Source organism: Corylus avellana, chromosome 8 (genome assembly GCF_965113065.1).
Source record: "Corylus avellana chromosome 8, dhCorAvel1.hap1.2, whole genome shotgun sequence".
In the NCBI taxonomy this organism is placed as follows: Eukaryota; Viridiplantae; Streptophyta; class Magnoliopsida; order Fagales; family Betulaceae; genus Corylus; species Corylus avellana.
This window is the reverse complement of record NC_142497.1, coordinates 8,178,360-8,197,917: the sequence shown is the minus strand read 5'-3', so window position 1 is coordinate 8,197,917 and position 19,558 is coordinate 8,178,360. Positions and strand designations below refer to the sequence as shown.

General features: G+C 33.5%; 2 protein-coding genes across 2 annotated transcripts; both read left to right on the top strand.

The window, feature by feature from the left end:
- Positions 1–12,773: 12,773 nt before the first annotated feature.
- LOC148584073 (uncharacterized) lies at positions 12,774–13,142 on the top strand. The gene has a single exon (XM_088518729.1). It carries the CDS (start codon positions 12,774–12,776, stop codon positions 13,140–13,142), a length of 369 nt encoding a protein of 122 aa, XP_088374855.1.
- A 2,094-nt stretch (positions 13,143–15,236) lies between these two features.
- On the top strand, positions 15,237–15,672 carry LOC148584072 (uncharacterized). Its single transcript, XM_088518728.1, has 2 exons — positions 15,237–15,301; positions 15,351–15,672. Exons 1-2 carry the CDS (start codon positions 15,237–15,239, stop codon positions 15,670–15,672), a joined length of 387 nt encoding a protein of 128 aa, XP_088374854.1.
- Positions 15,673–19,558: the final 3,886 nt, after the last annotated feature.

Genomic DNA, 19,558 nt, shown 5'->3' with positions numbered 1-19,558 from the left:
GACGAGTTTGTGGTTGATGTATTGTAAATTTGTATTATATACATGTCCATCTGTTTGAAATGAAGAAGAGATCTTATTTAGTATCAAATTAGTAAGATAAATAAATAACAAAAACGTAAATATAAAATATATAAAATCTGAACGTATATCAAATTTTTGTTGTGACCCTAGTAGAATGACCATGATCTTTAAGGGTGGGCAGATTAACCGGTTACCGACCACCGGCCGTGTATCGGTTTCGACCAAACCGATATTAACTGGAACCGATATACCGATATCCTTATCGGTTACATTTTTTGTTTCGGTATGCTTATTGGTCCAGTTCGGTCAAGTTAGAAATTTCATATCAGTTAACCGTTTAACCGATATAAACCGTTAAGTAGGGATGCCAAAGAATGGGATTTCTTTGCCTTTGGTGAAAGCACTTTTCATTAACTAGTTAGTCTAATTAGCATTCATTATGTTAATTAGTCCATTTGCTTTGGAAAAATGTATTTTATAATAATAAAAAAAAGTTGTGGTGGATCAATATAAAAAAGCTTCAATTTTCAGCCAAAAAACAAATAATTGGGTCCAAAAAAAAAGTATTTGGGCTCTCAAAAGTAAAAAGAACTCATTTTTGGCCTAACAAAATAAATCAATATAAAGCCCACGGTTAAACCGGTTAATCGAACCGTTTAACTGTGTACCATTATAACCGATACTTTTGGTTAAAATTTTTATTGGTCCGGTATCGGTTAATAAACTGTTTAACCCAAAATTATCGATTAATAATCGATAAGAGCCAAAATCGGACCGTTTTGACCGATACTCAAGCCTAATTATCTTTCTTGCCTCCAACACATTCATTATTCAAGTAGTGTCTCCTTCATCTAGTTGCTCATACAATGTGGCAGTACCGTAATTTTTCTCATCAACCATTAGAGGCGATTATTTTTTCTTTGACCAAAACCCAGATGTATCTAGTTATTACTTTGCATTTTTCAGATAAAAAAATACAGCCTATCACACATTTGAGGAATTGGAACAGGTTGTTTTTGGAAAATCTCTCTAATACGAACATAGTGGTCTTCCACTATAACTAAATCTTGAAAAAATTTCTCCCAAACTTGGGAACAGGCTCATCTCGGATTTTTGATATCAAGTATTCTTGAATAAGATCAAGTTATGATGATAGAAAATGTAAATCGAAATTTTGATTATGTTAGGTTTATTTTGGCCTTATTCAATGATCAAAACATTTGTTAGTATTTTCATTTCCTTTCCCAAATGTATGGGTGAAGATTAGATGTTTTATAAGTGTTCTATACTTTTTCCGTTGGATGGGCATAAAAGTTGCTCTCTGACCTCCCCGTTGGATGGGTGTAAGAATGGGCAGGTAACTGGACATACAAAGTTGCTCATGGACTTCCCCATTGAATGGACGGAAGAATGGGCAAGTAACGGGACATACAGAGTTGCTCTCGGACCTCCTCGTTAGATGGGTGGCAGAATGCGGACGTGGCGGGATATCAATAGTTGCTCTAGGCCTTCCCTATTGGATAACACGTCAGAATGCGGACGTGACAAGATTTGATGAGTTGTTCTTGGCCTTCCTCGTTGGATGGCCTATCAAAACGCGAATATGATGAGATGTTTATGCCTTCCCCGATTGGTGTTTTGTTGGATGACCATTATGATGGGTATTTAGATCTAGTTTATTTTACTCTTTACATCTTAATGAGAATTAACTCCCGTTATAACGAGAAGTTTACGAAACGTTAGATCTGCGATATTTTGCTCTTCCCGTTAGAATATGAGTTGGATCCTATTAAGACTTGAATAACAAAAAGCTATAGTGCTATAAATACCCGTCTTTATTTCAAAACTCTTTGAACCTTTCCATTTACATTCATGAGAGTTTGAGGTTCTTGATGAAGACGTTTACGAGCTTTTCCTCATAAAGGTGATACCATTTGTAGTTGGTTGTACCAAGTAAGGATTCTTAAAAAGTTTTGTGCTTTCTCTTACTTTGGTATTTTTGTTTGTGATTTCAAACCATACCTTACATATCCTTTAACCGCAAAGAAGTCTACCAGTAGATCGGTAAGGGATGCTCTCCTTGATGATGATCAACTAGGAGGCAAATACGAAGCTTGTTATCTTACAGAGCCTAAAGCCTTGTAGAGTTGTAAGTGTTTTTTATTGTTTGTAATCTGGTTTCTCGTATAGTGATTTTCCAAGTTTGGCCGTCCTGGAGTTGTTTTTTCCTTCGATTTGTTTAATGGGTTTTTCACTTCGTCAACAAATTTTTGTGCTGTGGATGTGCGATTGATTTTGTGGTTCTCATGTTTTAAATACTGTATTTCGGTTTACTTCTTTATATATATTATTTGCAATTGTTTTTTTTTTTTGACATGTCTACATAAGAGGGGAATTTGAACTAGTGACCTCCGCTTTATGAGGCATGGTCCCTATTTAATTAAGCTACCTCTTGGGGACGCTTGTGATTGTTAATTTGGTGTAAAATACAATCTTTGTGTTTTTAGAATTGATATCAAAGCGGGTTCACTCATTTTAGGTTAATGTCTTAAGTGTGTTCCTTTACCCCTTGTGTTATGGCTATTTCTTGATCGTTTAATGTTCGGAGTAACGATTAAGGAGAAGAAAGAGAAGGATAGTCAGGACATCAAGTACCATGAGCGTTTTAATTTTGGACATCATTGAGTGCCTTGTCCAAAGCATTTTCGGTCCACATTGAAAGCCCAGATAGCAACTTTGGAGAAAAATATCTCTATGGCATCTATCACCTCTCTGAGAAGTGATGAGGTGTCTTGTGTGGCTGACCCATGTGACTTTAGTGAGTCATCTCCGGATGATTCATTTGGTGAGGAAATGGCCTTGTGTGCCAAGAAGTTTGCTAAGTTCCTCACGTTCAATAAGGGTACTAGCAAGAACCCTTCATTGAATGTAAAGGGTAAAGGCTTGAATTATGCCAAGTATCTGAGTATCATGGCTTTCATCGCCTCTGTAGAAAGGGTCATCGCCTCTGTAGAAAGAGTCGATGACCCTTGTTTTTGTGACCCTCCCATTCTTGTGAAGAAGTGTGAGAATGAATCTACTTGTGTTTCATTGCATAATTTTGATGTTATTGATGATTTTGTAAAACATGAAAACTCTATGCTTAATGATGTAGTTTAATGCCCAGAAGATGTGCCTAATCCTTCTAGTGTTATTCTTGACCATGCTTTAAGTTTTCAAAAGCCCTATGGGGATATGTGTGAAATTAGTTTTGACAGAATTGCTTCCGCTTCGAAAATCACATGTGTCAACAAAGGGGAAATTGTTTTTGATCCCCATTCTATTTGTTGTGCCCCTAGTTCTTGTTCTAGGATGTTGGTTAAGGGGAATGGTGCCTTAGTGTCATTTAGACCTAAAATTATAGACCAAGAGAAATTTGTTAGAATTCCCTTGATGTCTGAGGTTGAGAATTTGAGGTAAATATGCTATTTTATAAGAACTCTATCAGAAAAATGGTTGTACATTGTCAGGCTCATTTGTTACATAGGCAAATCACAAGGATTGACAAGTTCATTTTGAAATTACATGAATTTATTGGTTACCAAGTCAAACAAAAGGGGCAAGGGGGTTAGCTTGTCCTTTTAGGAGAATGAAAATAAGCAACTAGGGGTGAAAAGGCGGGCGGTTATTAACCGCCCTCTAACCGCCCTAACCGCTAACCGCCTTTATTATATAATATATATTTATATATTTTTATAATTATAATTATAATAATATTTATACATATAACATGATCAATTAGTCATTAAATCACAAATTTTTTTGAGATAATTAAATCACAATTTAAGTATTAATTTATTATCATTATAATTATATGATTATATCACATGACCAATTAATGATTAAATCATATGATTATATAATAACAAATTATACATATATAATATGACATAAGTCATAAGTATATAAATTCATATTAATACAACAATTAAGTACCTAGAGACTTAGTTCCAATGTATGTTATAAACTTATAACTCCATATATGTTATAAATTATAATTATACATATGTGCATATTGAATAATATAAATGTATAAGATCAAATACTTAATAATATGATTCAATGATAATTCAAATACTTAATCAAGTTAATCAAATGATTCATATTATTCATGTATAATGATAATGTGATTCGTATAATATCAAATTAAGTAATTAGCATTGGATTAAACAATGTATTACTTATAACAACAATTTAAGTGTTAATGTATTATTATTATAATTTATATGATTATATCACATGATCAATTAATGATTAAATCATATGGTTATATAATAACAAAGGGAAAAATATAAAAAAACCCCTTAAACTACCGGTCGTTTGCAATATAGCCCCCAATGTTCAAAATGTACTAAAGTAGCCCACCAAACTACCAAAATATATCAAAAATGCCACTTATTTTTTTACATTTCTATAATACCCCTATTCTTTTAACAAATAAAATAATAAAATAATTGTAAAAAAAAAAACCCTAACAATTTTTAAAAAATACAAGAAAACCAATGGGCAAATAAAAAAAAAGCTTTTTTGGAATAAATAATAAATAATTAGTGATTGTAATTTGCCTAAATTACAAATTGCTAATTGCTTCATTTCGTATTAAAGTAAAATTAAATGTACGGTTTTTGAGATATTCCAAAAAAAAAAAGGGTACTAAAGTAGTCTATGAAACTACCAAATTGATTTTACTTTAATATGTCATGAAGCAATTTGTAATTTAGGTCAACTACAGTGACTAATTATTTATTGTTTATTTCAAAAAACTTTTTTTTGTTTTTGTTTTTATTCGCCCATTGTTTTTTTTTTTTTTAATTGTTTGGTTTTTTTACAATTATTTTATTATTTTATTTGTTAAAAGAATAGGAGTATTATAGGAGTATAAAAAAATAAGTGGCCTTTTTGATATATTTTGGTAGTTTGGGGGGCTACTTAAGTACCTTTTGACTATTGGGGGCTATATTGCAAACTGCTGGTAGTTTGGAAAGCTTTTTTTTTTTTTATATTTTTCCCAATAATAAATTATATATAATAATAATAATAATAATAATAATAATATAATATAAGTCATAAGTATACAAATTCATACTAATACAACAATTAAGTATTTAAAGACTTACTTCCAATGTATGTTATAAACTTATAAGTCCTATAATTATACATATATGCATATTGAATAATATAAATGTATAAAATCAATACTTAATCATATGATTCAAATTAAATTCAAATAATTAATCATAATATTAATGTACAATGATAATATGATTCGTATAATATCAAATTAAGTAATTGACATTGAATTAAACAATGTGTTACTTATAACAACAATTGAAGTATTAATGTATTATCAGTGTAATATATATATAATCATACTATCTTTTTTTTTTTTTTTCTATTAATATAACTTGTATTCTTAACAAGTTATGATTTATATTTAAGGATTTTTTTTTGAAGTACAAGTAGATGTAAATTAATATAAATTTGGGGTCAAATATTTTAGATTTTTCAATATGGCTTCTTTGGAGCAATTTGGCCTAATGTGGTTTATAAAAGAAAAGGCCAAACTTTAAAAAAAGCGGTTATAACGGGCGGTTATATGTTTACCAACCGCTAACTGCTAACCGCCTAGCAGATGCGGCAAGTGAAATTTAGTAACCACCTAGGCGGCTGCCGCTAATCGCAACTACCTTTTCATCCTTATAAGCGACTCCATCATAACTATCATAAGTTTTGTAATGCATTTGTAACTTGTAAGCCACAGAATTTTTTTTTTTTTTTTTTTTTTTTTCACTTTAGAAACTTTTTATTTTGATGTATAATTACAATGATGATTAAGACTTAGTACTTATATACTCTACCGAATTTACTTATTCTTAAAGTAATTTGACTAAAATAAGTGTTGTTTAATAGTTTTGACTTTATGAATTATGGTTAGTTGTTAGTTAAATGACTTTTGGGTTAAGTAATAGCTTTTTGCTAGGGTTGAAAGGTTTTGAAATAGTTTTTATGTTAACCTAAAGCACCACTACAAGTCCACAAAAAAGAAAAAGAAAAAACAACAACTATTCCTAGCCACAAAGTCGCAACAACCAATGATCTAGTCAAAAAATTCCCAAACACTCAGTCAAAAGTCATGGTGGATGTTCTTAGTCGCGTGCAAAAAATTAATCTGATTAGGGCAAAAAATTTAGCAAACCCAGTACCAAAACAGTAGCAAATCAACACAATATGATTCCTAGTTGGATGTTCTTAGTCGCATGTAGAGGTTTCAGAGATTACTTGGCTTGGTCCCGTCGGTAGCCACACACACAGGAGCAAGAGACTTAGGGGATAAGTGAAAATATGTCTCTTTATGTTTATAACATCTAGTCTTTTCTTGTCTATTTTATTATATTGTACTTAGTGCTTTTAGATGTTGTGTTAGCCTTTTATTGGAGGTTGTAAAAGTGAATTTTATGGCCTGTTCGGATTGAAGGTATTCTCTTAGCAATATTATTAAGAAATATAACATCGAAAAACAAACGAATAAGATCCTCTCAATTTTCAAGTGAAATGGTGTAACACCCAAAGGATAATTAAAAGTTTAATGTAATTAAATGAAACAATTGTAATTAATAAAAATAAAAAAATTGCACTTAAAAATTCTAGAAAGTGCCTATTTTTAGGCCTTAGGTTTGATCCGAGATTTTCGGTTCAAACAAGCTACTGTTTAGCATAGTAAAAAGCTTTCTAGGTGTACCTTTCCATGTTTGTTCCAAGCTGCTTCGAATGATAAGCTCCATATGTGTTATAGTGAGTTTTGTGTTGGGAATTATGCTCTAAATCTCAATGATTTTATATCTATGATTGACATTAAAAATTGTAATGAATATAAGTTGTTATAACTGATTAAATTATTTGAGTATATGACATATAGTATTTTACATCCTTATTACAATTATGTGTGCTATGCATGTGAAATGTCATTGGATTGCATTGAATATGAATAATGCTGTGAGTAACAGGGTTGTCACACAAGGTCTTAGTTTATAAACCTTGTAGTCTTATGTTCATTTGGTTCGCGAAATGTGTATTCCATTAGGAAATGGAATAATTATTACTAGGAGTAGAGGAGAGTAGATGAAATAGTTATTCCTATTCCTTAGTTTGGGAACAACACACATGCTTTAACTAAAATTGAATCAAAATTACTAAAATTCTAATATTATTTAGTTATTTATTTTTTGAACTCATTAAAAAAAAAACATAGAACGAAAGTGGGTGGCCGACCACACATTGGGGTGGTCGGCCACCCATTGCACCACCCCCCGGAGCAAATATAGGGTGGCCACGGCCACCCTAGACAACCTACTGGTGTGGCTGTGACCACACCTCGACGCCCTTGAGGGTGGCCGTAGCTACCCCAAAATGCAACAGGGGTGGTTGTACCACCCCAAACGCCTCAAGGTGGTGTGACTACCCCCGGCCTCTTCTGTGGGTGGCGGACGACCACCGATTGGGGTGGTCGGACACCTACTTTATTTTCATGTTTTTTATTTTTTATTTTTATTTTTAAAATAAAATAAAATAATAATATGAGTGTTTTTGGAAAATGTATACAATTCCTTAAAGAATAACTATTCTTAGGAATAGACCCTTACCAAACAAAATAATGACTATTTTATAGGAATAACCATTATATTTTAGGGGTCTATTTTGCAAACCAAACACCTTAAACTTTGAGTACTTCGTAGTTGGTAATGGAATTGGGCATTTAATTAGCAAAATATTGTTAGACATTGAATTCTGATGTGTAGGCGTTATGCGTTTCCACAAAATATTGTTAATAGAAAATAAAATAACTTCTTAAAATTACTTATGATATTGACTTTAAATCTTATGAAGATTGTGTACTTAGATGTGAAATAGAGATTATTTTGATACATTTATGGATGAGTCATGAGACCTTTATTGCTATCAACATCCCTGGTGTGTTGGGTAATTATATGTAATATTGTGTGAAAGTTTTTCTCAAGAAGGAATCCAAGTCATTTTTTTTAAAAAAAGATAAGAAATTTTTCCGTGAGATAAATTTTATAAATTGTAGGGTAAAGTCCACATACCCCCCTCAAACTACCACCCAATTGACAATGTCCCCCCCAAACTTTCAATTGTGACAATGTCCCCTCCAAACTACCAAAACATTGTCAATGTCCCCCCTAAGACTAGCAATAAGACAAAAATGCCCCTATAGATTTTTCAATAAGACAAAAATATCACTATAAAATTTTTAAAAAAAAATTAATTTTTTTAAAAAACGAAAAATTTTAATTTAAAGATAATATTTTTTAAAAAAAAAAAAACAATTTTTTTTAAACAAAAATTTTTAATTTTTAAAAAAACTATTTTTTTTATATAGTTTTAAAAAAACAAAAAATTTCATTTTATTAAACGAAATTTTTTTTTTTAAACGTAAATTTTTATTTAAATAAAATTATAAAACAAATTTTTTTTTTTAAAAAAAAAGAAAATTTTCAAGTTTTATAAAAAAAAAAATAGAAGTTATTTTAATTTTTTTCTTACAAAATTGATTTTTTTTTAAAAAAATTGGCCCTCGTTTGGTTTTCTTTTCTATTTTTTTTTTTTTTTTTGGTTAGTTTTAGGTTTGTTCTAGAAGTTTTAGTTTTAGTTTTTTTTTTAAAAAAAAATTTTACTAAGGGTAATTTCGTCATTAGGGGGAACATTGACAATTTTTGGTAGTTTGGGGGGGACATTGTCAATTGAGTGGTAGTTTGAGGGAGTTATGTGGACTTTCCCCTAAATTGTATTATTTTCAGTTCCTGACTAGGGCATTTTGGTTTTGCATGCGAAAATAATGTGCATGTGATAAGTCTTTCACTCGTACGAGAATAATAATAAACTTAGTAACTTAAAGATAAAGAGATAGAGAATTAAGTGACGGTGTCTTTTGCTATAATTTTGCTACGAAAGATTTTATAGAAGAATCATAAGTCAATATTAAGTAACTCAAAGGTATTAGTTGTTTTAATAAAAAATTATACATAGTGCAAATACAATTGTTTGGTAGAATCAAGTGTAATTGAATGGTGACTTGAGAAAGTTAAGACTATTTGGAATTAGTTTTATTTTGTTTTCTTCTTTTGGTCTCTTACCAAGCTGATGTAATTTAACCAAGTGAGACTTTTTATTTAATGGGCTGTAGTCTATAGCTTTTGACAAGACACACAATCTCTACAGCTCTTTAGTATTTACCAAAAACTAATATTCTTGAGTTAACTCTCAAGAATAAGTTAAAATTTTTGAAGAGTAAGGAAGGAGCCCACACTCCCTTGGTTATTTCAGTCATTGGTAAGAAGTTCGAAAGGTCTACTAATCCCTAAGATCACACGTTCTTCGGTGAGAAGCAAGGAGTAAAATTTTCCCAAAAAGTCAAGGAGTGACAGAATTCTTCAAGCAAGTAATTTCTATTTTACAGTTTAATTTTAAATAGCACAGCTCTTTATTTGTTCTTTATACAGTTCAATGTTGGCTTGTGAATTATTATTTTTTGCTGTGCAATTATGAGTGCAAAAATGAAATTGTATAGCAGAAAATAAAATTTCCAAACTAAGATCGAACTTTAAGAAGAAACAGATGTAAAGAAATATGCTATTTTAAAATTAAACTGCAAAATCAAGAACTACTTGAAGATTTTGGTCCTTGGCTTTTGAATTAACTCAAATAAATTTTTAAAAATATTTATGAGTCATTTTTTTTATAGCAAAAATATCATTCAAATGAACTAAAATTTTAATGAAGGTTTTACACGTACATTAAATGAATGAAGGTTATTTGATATATCACACTTCAACCAGATCTTCCACAAGTCAGAATTCTTCCTTGTTTAACACCCTATGTCCAATGCACAATCACACCAACCAACATCTCTTTTTAATTTTCACACTTCAAACTAGGGCCGTTGATGGTTACCATAGGGATTATGATAGTTAGGGGTGAAAAGGTGGGCAGTTACAAACCGCCATTAACCATTTTTGAAGGTGGTTAGTAAAAACTGCTAACCGCTTATGCGGTTGCGGTTAGCAGTTTTAGGTTTTTTTCAAAACCGTTAACTGCTAATCGTTAATCGCTAATCGCATATATACATGAAACAATGTCATTTTTGTGTATAAAAATCTAGAAACGATGTTGTATAATATTATTGTATTGCCATAGAAACAACATTATTTTGTTTTGTTTTTTTGTTTTTTTTTTAATTAATTAAAATTTGTTTTATTTAAAAAAAGCGGTTAGAACCCACTAATCACCTAGGTCGTTACGGTTAGTGGTTTTAGCCAATAACTATTAACCGTAACCGCATTTTCATCCCTAATGACAGTAAAGAGGAACAATATCTTTTGTTATGCCTTTCTAATTTCTACGCTTGCTGTTGTAAAATCTCTCTACTAAAATTCTGAGTAGAAATCATATAATCACATTGATAAGGGCGGAAACAAGCACATAAGGCTTGATACCAAATGTTACTTAAAAGTTATTTGATATGTCAATATACTTTAAGCGGATCTTCGACAAATCAGATCTCGTGCTTGTCTTACAACAAACGAACGATTAGCTCTTTTTTGTCACTTAGGAAACTACAAGAGTCTCCCTTTTCATTTTCACACTTTAAAGTGAATGATGGTTACCCTAGAAATGTAGATAGTAGAGAGAGGAACAGTATTTTTGTTACGCCTTCAACTTAAAATTCCTATAAAGGTTCCCAATAGGTAGCTCAATTAGCTGTGATCACGCCTAATGAAGTGGAGGTCCCCCTCCCATCTCTTGTGTGGACATGTAAAAAAAAAAAAAGAAAGAAAGAGAGAGAGAGAGAGAAATTAGGTATTTAGGGTAATTTTTAGAGACATATTAGGCATTTCAAAAAGGGTGGGAGTTATAAAATAAGAAAGGGTTAAATTCACTTTACTCTCCTGAAGTTTCAAGAGTTTTTCAATTCGAACCCCAATGTTTAAAAATTGGCAATGTACCACCCTAATGTTTCAAAAATTTTCAATTCAGACCTCCTGTTACTAATTTTCGTCAAATTGGATGGAAATCTATGAAATTACGTAATTACTCTTAATGTTTTTTTTTTTTTAAAAAAAAAAAATTTCGTCCAATTAGACGGAAATTAGTAACGGAGGGTCTGAATTGAAATTTTTTGAAACATTAAGGGGGTACATTGCCAATTTTTAAATATTGGGGTTCGAATTGAAAAATCCTTGAAACTTCAGAGGGATAAAGTGAATTTAACCCAATAAAAAAAGTTAGAGCATCTACTTTTTTTTTTTAAAAAAAAAAAAAATTTTATTTTATTTAATTTTTTTTTATTAAAAAAAAATCAATCATTAGATTTGTAGGACTCACCACTTGTTATTCTTTTACAAATTATTCTAATTTGAATTGTGGCTCCATTATCGCCCGCGAATCAGTTTAATTTCCAACACAGTATATATTTCATTTTAGATTTGAAATCAGCCTTGCCCTTTTAGCAAGACTCATATAGGGCTAATTCTATCGCTTATGTTTTTTTCTAATGAATGTGGAGAAGTAAGAATAAGTGTAGCATTACTCTTCCACTTCCGTTTTTTCTAATTGCAACAGTCCCGTAAAATGAAAAATCGACAAAATCTTCGGTAATTAAGTTCAAGTTCACATAAGTGTGAGCTCCAACATTTATCTATTTATCAAGTATTTTCATTTAGGGGTAACTTTATTTTAGACCATTAAATTACCACGCGATTTGACAAGCCCTTCAAACTTCAAAACCTCTCAATTTGAACCTCTGAACTTTAAATTGCAATCAATTTAAACCCATCCGTCATATTTTAAACGTTAAAAGTGTGACAATGACGTTTATACTCCCGTCTTTTTAATAAAATTCCAAATTTACCCTTAATTCCAATTTTTTTTAAAAAAAAGAGATTGTTGCTCTCCTTCACGCATGAACCCTAAAAAAATGCCGATAGACACGTCGAATGGAAGAAAATCTTCAAAGGCGTAGTATCAAGTTAGACGAATCCAAACTCAAGCAAAAAACCAAAAACAAGAACACTCTCAAATTTATTAATAACCATCAGTCGAAAAAAAAGAATTTGAAACAACTAAAATTGAGAATTTTCAAATTGAACGATAGAAATGGAGACCTTCAGAGATGGCATTTTGGATTTCGGCGCACTTGAGGACGACGCTTTGGTTGTTGACGCCGTCCTCTTCTGATAGGGTTCTTAAGGGTTCTAGACTCCTCTCTTTGCTTGGTCCGTACGCTTGGCTTGATCACTAAGTTAATATCCTTATATAGATTGTTTTCTTGCAAGTTACGTATTTCTTAATTATTCTTGAATTCGTATTTCCATATTTAGCTTAATTTTCCCCCATAAAAGATGTAGATGGCGTATGGCAAAGTCATCAATGAAAATTACCTTCGCTTAATGCAAGAATAAGAGGCTTGATCCCCTTGAAGTGATCATTATATTCTCTTTTCTTTAGTTATTTTTCTGATTTCTTGTGATAGATCCCTTGGATCCAATCATCTAGCATCAGAGCATTCGTTCTTGGGAGGTGTCGTTCTTGTCATCCATGTTGTTACCAAATGGAGACCTTACTTAATTGATTGTCGGTTCTAAATGCAAACTGATCATTGCAGCCTGAAATATTTATTGGAACAACGGATCTCCTCCATGGAGCAACATAAGTGGGTAACCAAATTGCTCGGGTATGACTATGAAATTGTCTACAAAAAGGGGGTTGAGAATTTGGTGGCCGATGCGGTCTCTCGCCTCCCAGAGCATGCCGAGCTCCATAGTCTATCTACACGTACATGGCCTACTTTTGAGCTCATTAAGGAAGAGCAGTGGAGTGACCCTGAGCTCCAAAAGATTGTTCAGCGGCTGACACATGATCCCTCCTCCATTCCACATCACTCATTGGTTGTGGACCATCTCCGCTACCAAGGGCAAATTATGTTGGCTACAAATTCCACTCACAAATCTGTTATCTTGCAGGAATTACACACAGCGCCTAGTGTTGGCCATTCCGGGTTCCTTTGAACCTACAAGCGCATTCTCACATTTGTTATTGGAAGGGGATGAAGAAGGATATCAAGCACTTTGTCACTAAATGCGAAGTTTGCCAACGACAGAAGGGCGAAACAGTAGCAAGCCCTGGACCACTATAACTGTTGCCAATTCCTACAGAAGCTTGGACAGATATCTCTATGGGCTTCATTGATGGCTTACCATCCTCCCATGGTAAAACCACCATCTTCGTTGCGGTGGATCGCCTAACGAAGTATGCTCACTTTTGTCCCGTTGCCCATCCCTACACAGCGTTGACTATTGCACAACTCTTTGTGGACAACATTGTCAAATTGCATGGATTTCCTTAATTGATAGTAAGTGCTTGGGATAAGATTTTTACTTCTAACTTTTGAAAGGAGCTTTTCCGTTTGCAGGGCACCCAATTAAAGATGAGCATTGATAAGCGCCGAATGTTGCACATTCGAGCCCCTTAATTTGCATATGTTAATTCCTTAGCATTGTTGTTTGTTTAATTTTATTTTGTTTTTGTGTGTTCAGGTGTTTAATAAAGATACAAGAAAATCATTGATTTTGGGCTCAAAATGCATTTCAAGTACTGTAGCAAAGTTACTTTAGCATGTTATTGTAGCTACAGTACGCTCGAGCGCAGCTATAGTGCGGTCGAGCGCACACGGGCGGCAGAGACAAAAAGGAGTCCAAAATTGATAAGGAAAGTTTTTCTAGTTCTCCCAATCCGACTGGGAGACTGAATTACGATTTTTTTGGGATTCCTAGGGTTTCTAAGGTTCTATTAATCCCTATAAATAGGACTCTAAGCATTGAAAAAAAAAAAGACATACCGCTTCCTAGAGCTAGAAATTAGAAATTTGTCTTTGGAGCTTAGAAGACCATGAGCGGCTAAACCCCTTCGTGGAGTGTTGATGTAACCCTATCCAAGCACAATGGTTTGACTGTATTTAATTTCTAGATTTTCAATTTATGCATGTTGATTGTATAACTATGAGAATTGCTACCTTTCGATTATATTCTTAATAATTAAATGCAATTGTTCTTAAATTCTAAAATCAATATTTGTGAAATTCTTCTCGTCTTAGAAAGTATTTTACTTTTATTGATCTCAAATCATTCTTGTTTTCTGTGATTATGAGGATGATGGTTATACAATGGGTTTAATTGACATATGATCAATAGGATTTGATAGGCCATGCCTAGGGAAGATGGATTGTATTACACTCTAGTTTAATGTAATTTAGGTAGACAGTCGGTGCCTACTAAAGATGGGTTACACTTATTCATTGATTGTATGTATCCTGTTAAAGAATTTGATAATTTATACTTAGGGAAGACGGGTCATACTGCATCTTAGTGGTTAGATGGACGATTCGTGCCAACTGAAGATAGATAATGCTTATTCTTTAATAATGAAGTTTTTGTTTATTTATAACATGCATAGAATGAATTTCTGGGATTAATTATGATTGGCCATTGTTGTGCGGATAGAGGTGAAGTCAATACCCTAAACTCTCTCTCTTATTTTAAATCTCTTTTATTTTCATGCACTTTAGTTTTAAAGAAAATCAAATCAATTTCCTTTTTAATTAAGTTAACTTTGATTTTTCGAATTTGATAATAAAACCCCTGTAGTCCTTGAGGTTCGACACCCACTCTATAGCCGTATCCTACAAAGATTCGTCCTATTGCGAGCGGTTATTTTTATAATTGATATTTTTGGTCACAAAAATACTACATCAAGCACCGCCTATCATCCCCAAACCGATAGACAAACAGAGGTAGTGAATCGGTGTTTGGAGAACTACTTGTAGTGTTTCACAGAAGATAAGCTCAAAGAGTGGGTCCGGTGGCTTCCCTGGGCCGGATGGTGGAATAACACCACTTATCACTCTGCTACCAAGATGACTCCCTTTGAAGCAGTTTATGGGTGGCCTCCTACGATACTACCAACCTACACTACAGGCTCGTCGGTGGTGGATTAGGTTGATCGTGTTCTTGAATATCGCACCCAACTTTTGTAGCTTCTTAAGGATAACCTAACCGCCGCCCGATCTCGCATGAAGCATCAGGCCAATAAGCATAGGATTGAACATGAATTCAACATTGGTGATTGGGTCTTCCTCCGTCTACAACCTTACTGCCAAATCTCCATCCAGGTGCGTTCGTCGTTGAAGCTGTCACCATGTTTTTATGGACCCTATAAAGTTCTGGAGCTATTGGTCCTGTCGCCTATCGCCTCGATCTTCCACATGACTCCAAGATCCATTCGGTCTTCCATGTTTCCTACTTGAAAAAGAAGTTGGGCATGATTGTATTTCCCCAACAGCACTTGCCTGACATTACTTCTACCGGAGAAGTCTGTGCTCAACCTGCTGCTATTCTAGATCGTAGGCTTGTCAAACGCCATAATCGAGCTGCCGTCGAAGTTCTCGTCCAGTGGGTCCACCTGCCCCAAGAAGATGCCACATGGGAGCCCTACGACACCATCAAGGAGCGGTTTCCTGACTTTCGTAGTATTCAACCTTGAGGGCAAGGTTGTTTCTAAGGGTGGGGGAGTGATAGGATTCTTGAGGGTTCTAGAATCCTCTCTTTGCTTGGTCCTTACACTTGGCTTGGCCACTAAGTAAATTTCCTTATATAGATTGTTTTCTTGCAAGTTACGTATTTTCTTAGTTATTCTTGAATTCGTATTTTCATATTTAGCTTAATTTTTCCCCTATAAAGCTGTAGATGCCGTATGGCAAAGTCATCCAGGAAAATTAGCTTTGCATAATGCAAGAATAGGAGTCCTGATCCCCTCGAAGTGATCATTATATTCTCTTTTCTTTAGTTACTTTTCTGATTTCTCGTCATAGATCCTTTGGATCCTATCATCTTCGTCAATGAGGTACTTAACATAGCCAATCTTTCCGGAGCCGCTGTTGGCAGATGCGGAGTCGTGGCCTGGAGAGACCTTGACGTGCAAGACCATGAGCCACTAGAACAGAGACCCACCATGGGTCTGCTGACCCATGATTGGGTCTCGACCAGACCCATCCAGTCACAGCTAGACCCGCGTGGGTCTGGACTGACCCATAGGTCTTTTTTTTTAAAAAAAAAAAAATTTAATTTAAATTTTTTATTCTTTATATTTATATTTATATATTTTTTTATAATTATTATTATTTTTTTTTGCTTTAAAAAAAAAAAGGAAAATCAGGGATATTTTGGTCTTTTTAGGTATTGCCGTTAGAAGTTAGCAGCTAAATCTGACGGAGGGGTTCAAATTGACAGCAATTGAAAGTTCAGGGGTTCAAATTAAGAGGTTTTAAGTTGAAAGCCCCTACTATGCAGATGGTGCAAAAACAAGCCATTTTGCAGCCTCCAATAAGCATGAGACACATCATTATTTCAAGAAAAATGCAACAAATTCAAATAGGACAAAAACACCCAATCTAAATAGGAACCAAACAAATCCGGCAAGACCAGCTATTTCTGGTGAGACTAGCCAGCCAGACCCACAACCCACAGCATGGGTTTGGCTAGACCCACGCCGTGGGTCTCGCCTGGCGTGACCCGATTCTCAACGGGGTCATCATCTCCGGCACCTTTTTCTGCAAACCTGCTTCAAAATCAGACTCTAATGCCTCAAAACTCGTTTTTGGATTCAAAACTAGCTTAGAGGGAAAGATTAACCCTTTAGGGATTTTATCACCCTAAAGGATCCGTCGGAGAGGGCTGCCGCTTGGAGAAAGGAGACCTGTGGGTCTTGCCGGCGTGACCCAGAGAAGAAGAGAAATAATGAACAAGAGGCTACTCTCGATGAAGAACCCGAGAAGAAGAGAAAGAGAGAAAATCAAGTGTATTAGCATGTAAAGTTTTTTTGTGCATTTTTTTTTTTGCTTTATATGGTGTGTCTTCATGCTATTGGGTGCTGCAAAACCCTCTTTTTATATCATGACCGCATGAGAGGTTTATTCTTTAAATTTTGGGGGCTTGTCAAATCGTATGATAATTCAAGAGTTTAAAGTGAAGTTACCTTTTTAATTTATGTTGTAGCAATTCATTATGCATGTAAGTGTCGGCCAAAACTATAAATAAGACAATAGTATGAAAAAAAAAAAAAAAAAAATTCCACAAAATTTTGTATGCATATTAATAAAAAAAAAAAAAAAATTGTAGTAAATTTTATTTACCTTTTTTTTTTTATTATTCAAATGACAAGTGCAATTAAGGCTTTGTCCAGATTTATAATATTATATGTAGGTTGACATTCTTGTCGAATAGAAAAAAACAGAAAAGAAAAAAAGAAAAGAAAAAGAGGTTGATTCTCTTATCAAGTTCTTTGGTAGCTAGGGAGATTCCCCACAGCAAGTCTAAGACTTCTCTCTTATTCTCTTAGGTGTACCCTAGATTCCTTTGTCAAGTGTTCATCGATGTAATGTTTATGTTCATTTGAAGCAACTTTTTCTCTCCACTTTTTTCCTATTTTGTTTTTTTTTTTCCTTTAAAAAGGCAAGTGTGAGAGATTAATTGTAATTATTCTATCTGCGCATGATCATAATAGCACATACTCGCTGTGACCCGCACATGAGGGTCATATACGGTAAGAACCGTAGGCGCTCTTTCAAATCTAACTGAGCTATAACATGACTCATCTCCCTCGAAGGATCAACGAGACCTAAGATGGTTAATACTCACCTCCCCCACCCCCCCCCCCCCCCCCCTTTTTTTTTGTTCCACTGAATCATGTAGTATTAGTCTGTATGGAGATTGGATTTTAGTTTGCGGTGGAATAATACATTTTGTCATGCCAAATTTAAGAAACTATCATGCACCTATCAGCTCTATCAGAGATTATATTATGTGTACGAAATATATATATAGTTAATGTAACGTTTCAGTGTTTTGTTTGAAGTAAATTGTCGTCTTTATTGTACACGTCCAACCTGTGCAATATCAATTAGATTTAACTAGTGTGATTTGTTCTGAAATAACTCCAAAAAGTGAAAAGAGGATATTATATAGTAGCATCTTTTATCCCAACATTATGTTCTTGCATCTTTTTTTCCAATTTAATTGCTTACATTTCAAGTCAAGAAATAGATAAATGATAATTACATCTAATTGCATCACGATGATTCACGGCTTTTCTACTAAACTAGCCATTGACAGATTGGGGTTGTGGTCGAAGACGATAGTGAGAGTGATTTATTAGCTTTCTAAGTTTTGTTGTAAAAAGTTTGGTTAAATACCTTATTTTCTCATGTGGTTTAAATTCTTTATTTTTTGTCCTTTATGGTTTACTTTTTATCATAGGAGATACTTCTGGTTTGCTTAAAGACGGAGATGGTACCTCCGTCTAAATTCCATCCAAAATTTGACGGAATGCCATGTCAGTTCCAATAACAAATTGACACATGTCCATATAATTAATTAAAAAATAATAATTTTTTAAATTAAAAACATTAAAAAATTATATTTAATAATTTTTTTTTTTTTTTTTTTTTTTGGGTGGCCAGGAGGTTTTTAGCGAATTTAACTACAACTAGTACAAATGATAATTAAGCTTTGTTAAACAAAAATCAAAGAATACAAAAGGGGAAACTTCACTTACCCCCCTATACTTTCGTGCTTTTTGCAGACACCCTCCCATTGTTCAAAACCTCCCACTTTGGTGTATCAAACTTTCATTTCCTTTCAAATACCCCCCTACCGTTAGCTTTTGACCTTTCTACTCCTAAATTTTTTTTTTTTAATAAAAAATAAGGGCACGATTGTAATTTTCCACCCTTTCCGTTAGGATTTAATAGAAAATTCTAACGAAAGGGGCAAAGTGAAAGGAAACGAAAGTTGAATACATCAAAGTAAGAGGTTTTGAACAATGGTTTTGGGGGGAGGGGGGGGTGTCTGCAAAAAGCGTGAAAGTATAAGGAAGGTAAGTGAAGTTCCCCCAATACAAAAAGATGCGAGGGGAAGGAAAACAAAATAGTTGCATAAGAGTATCATCAGCTACTTAAGAGCATTTCCAGCATATGTTCTAAAAAATAAAACCTCTATCTATATTGTGTATATATAGCTAATATTACTCAAAAATCACATCAAACAGCTTGCCTTCTCGTTATCTGAATCACAAATTTCGATATTTGATTATCTAAGACTTTCGATTTATTTCTTTATATATATTGCTTGCGATTGTTAATTTGGGGTAGACCACGATTTTGGTGTTTTTACAATTGGTATCAAAACGGGTTCACTTATTTTGGACTTACCCCTTGTGTTATGGCTACTTCTAGATCCTTTAATGTTCGAAGTAACGACAAGGAGAAGAAAGAGAAGGATACTCAAGGCATCAAGTGCCATGAGTGCTTTAATTTTGACCATAATGGAGTTCCTTGTCCAAAGCATTTTCGGTCCATATTGAAAGCTAAGAT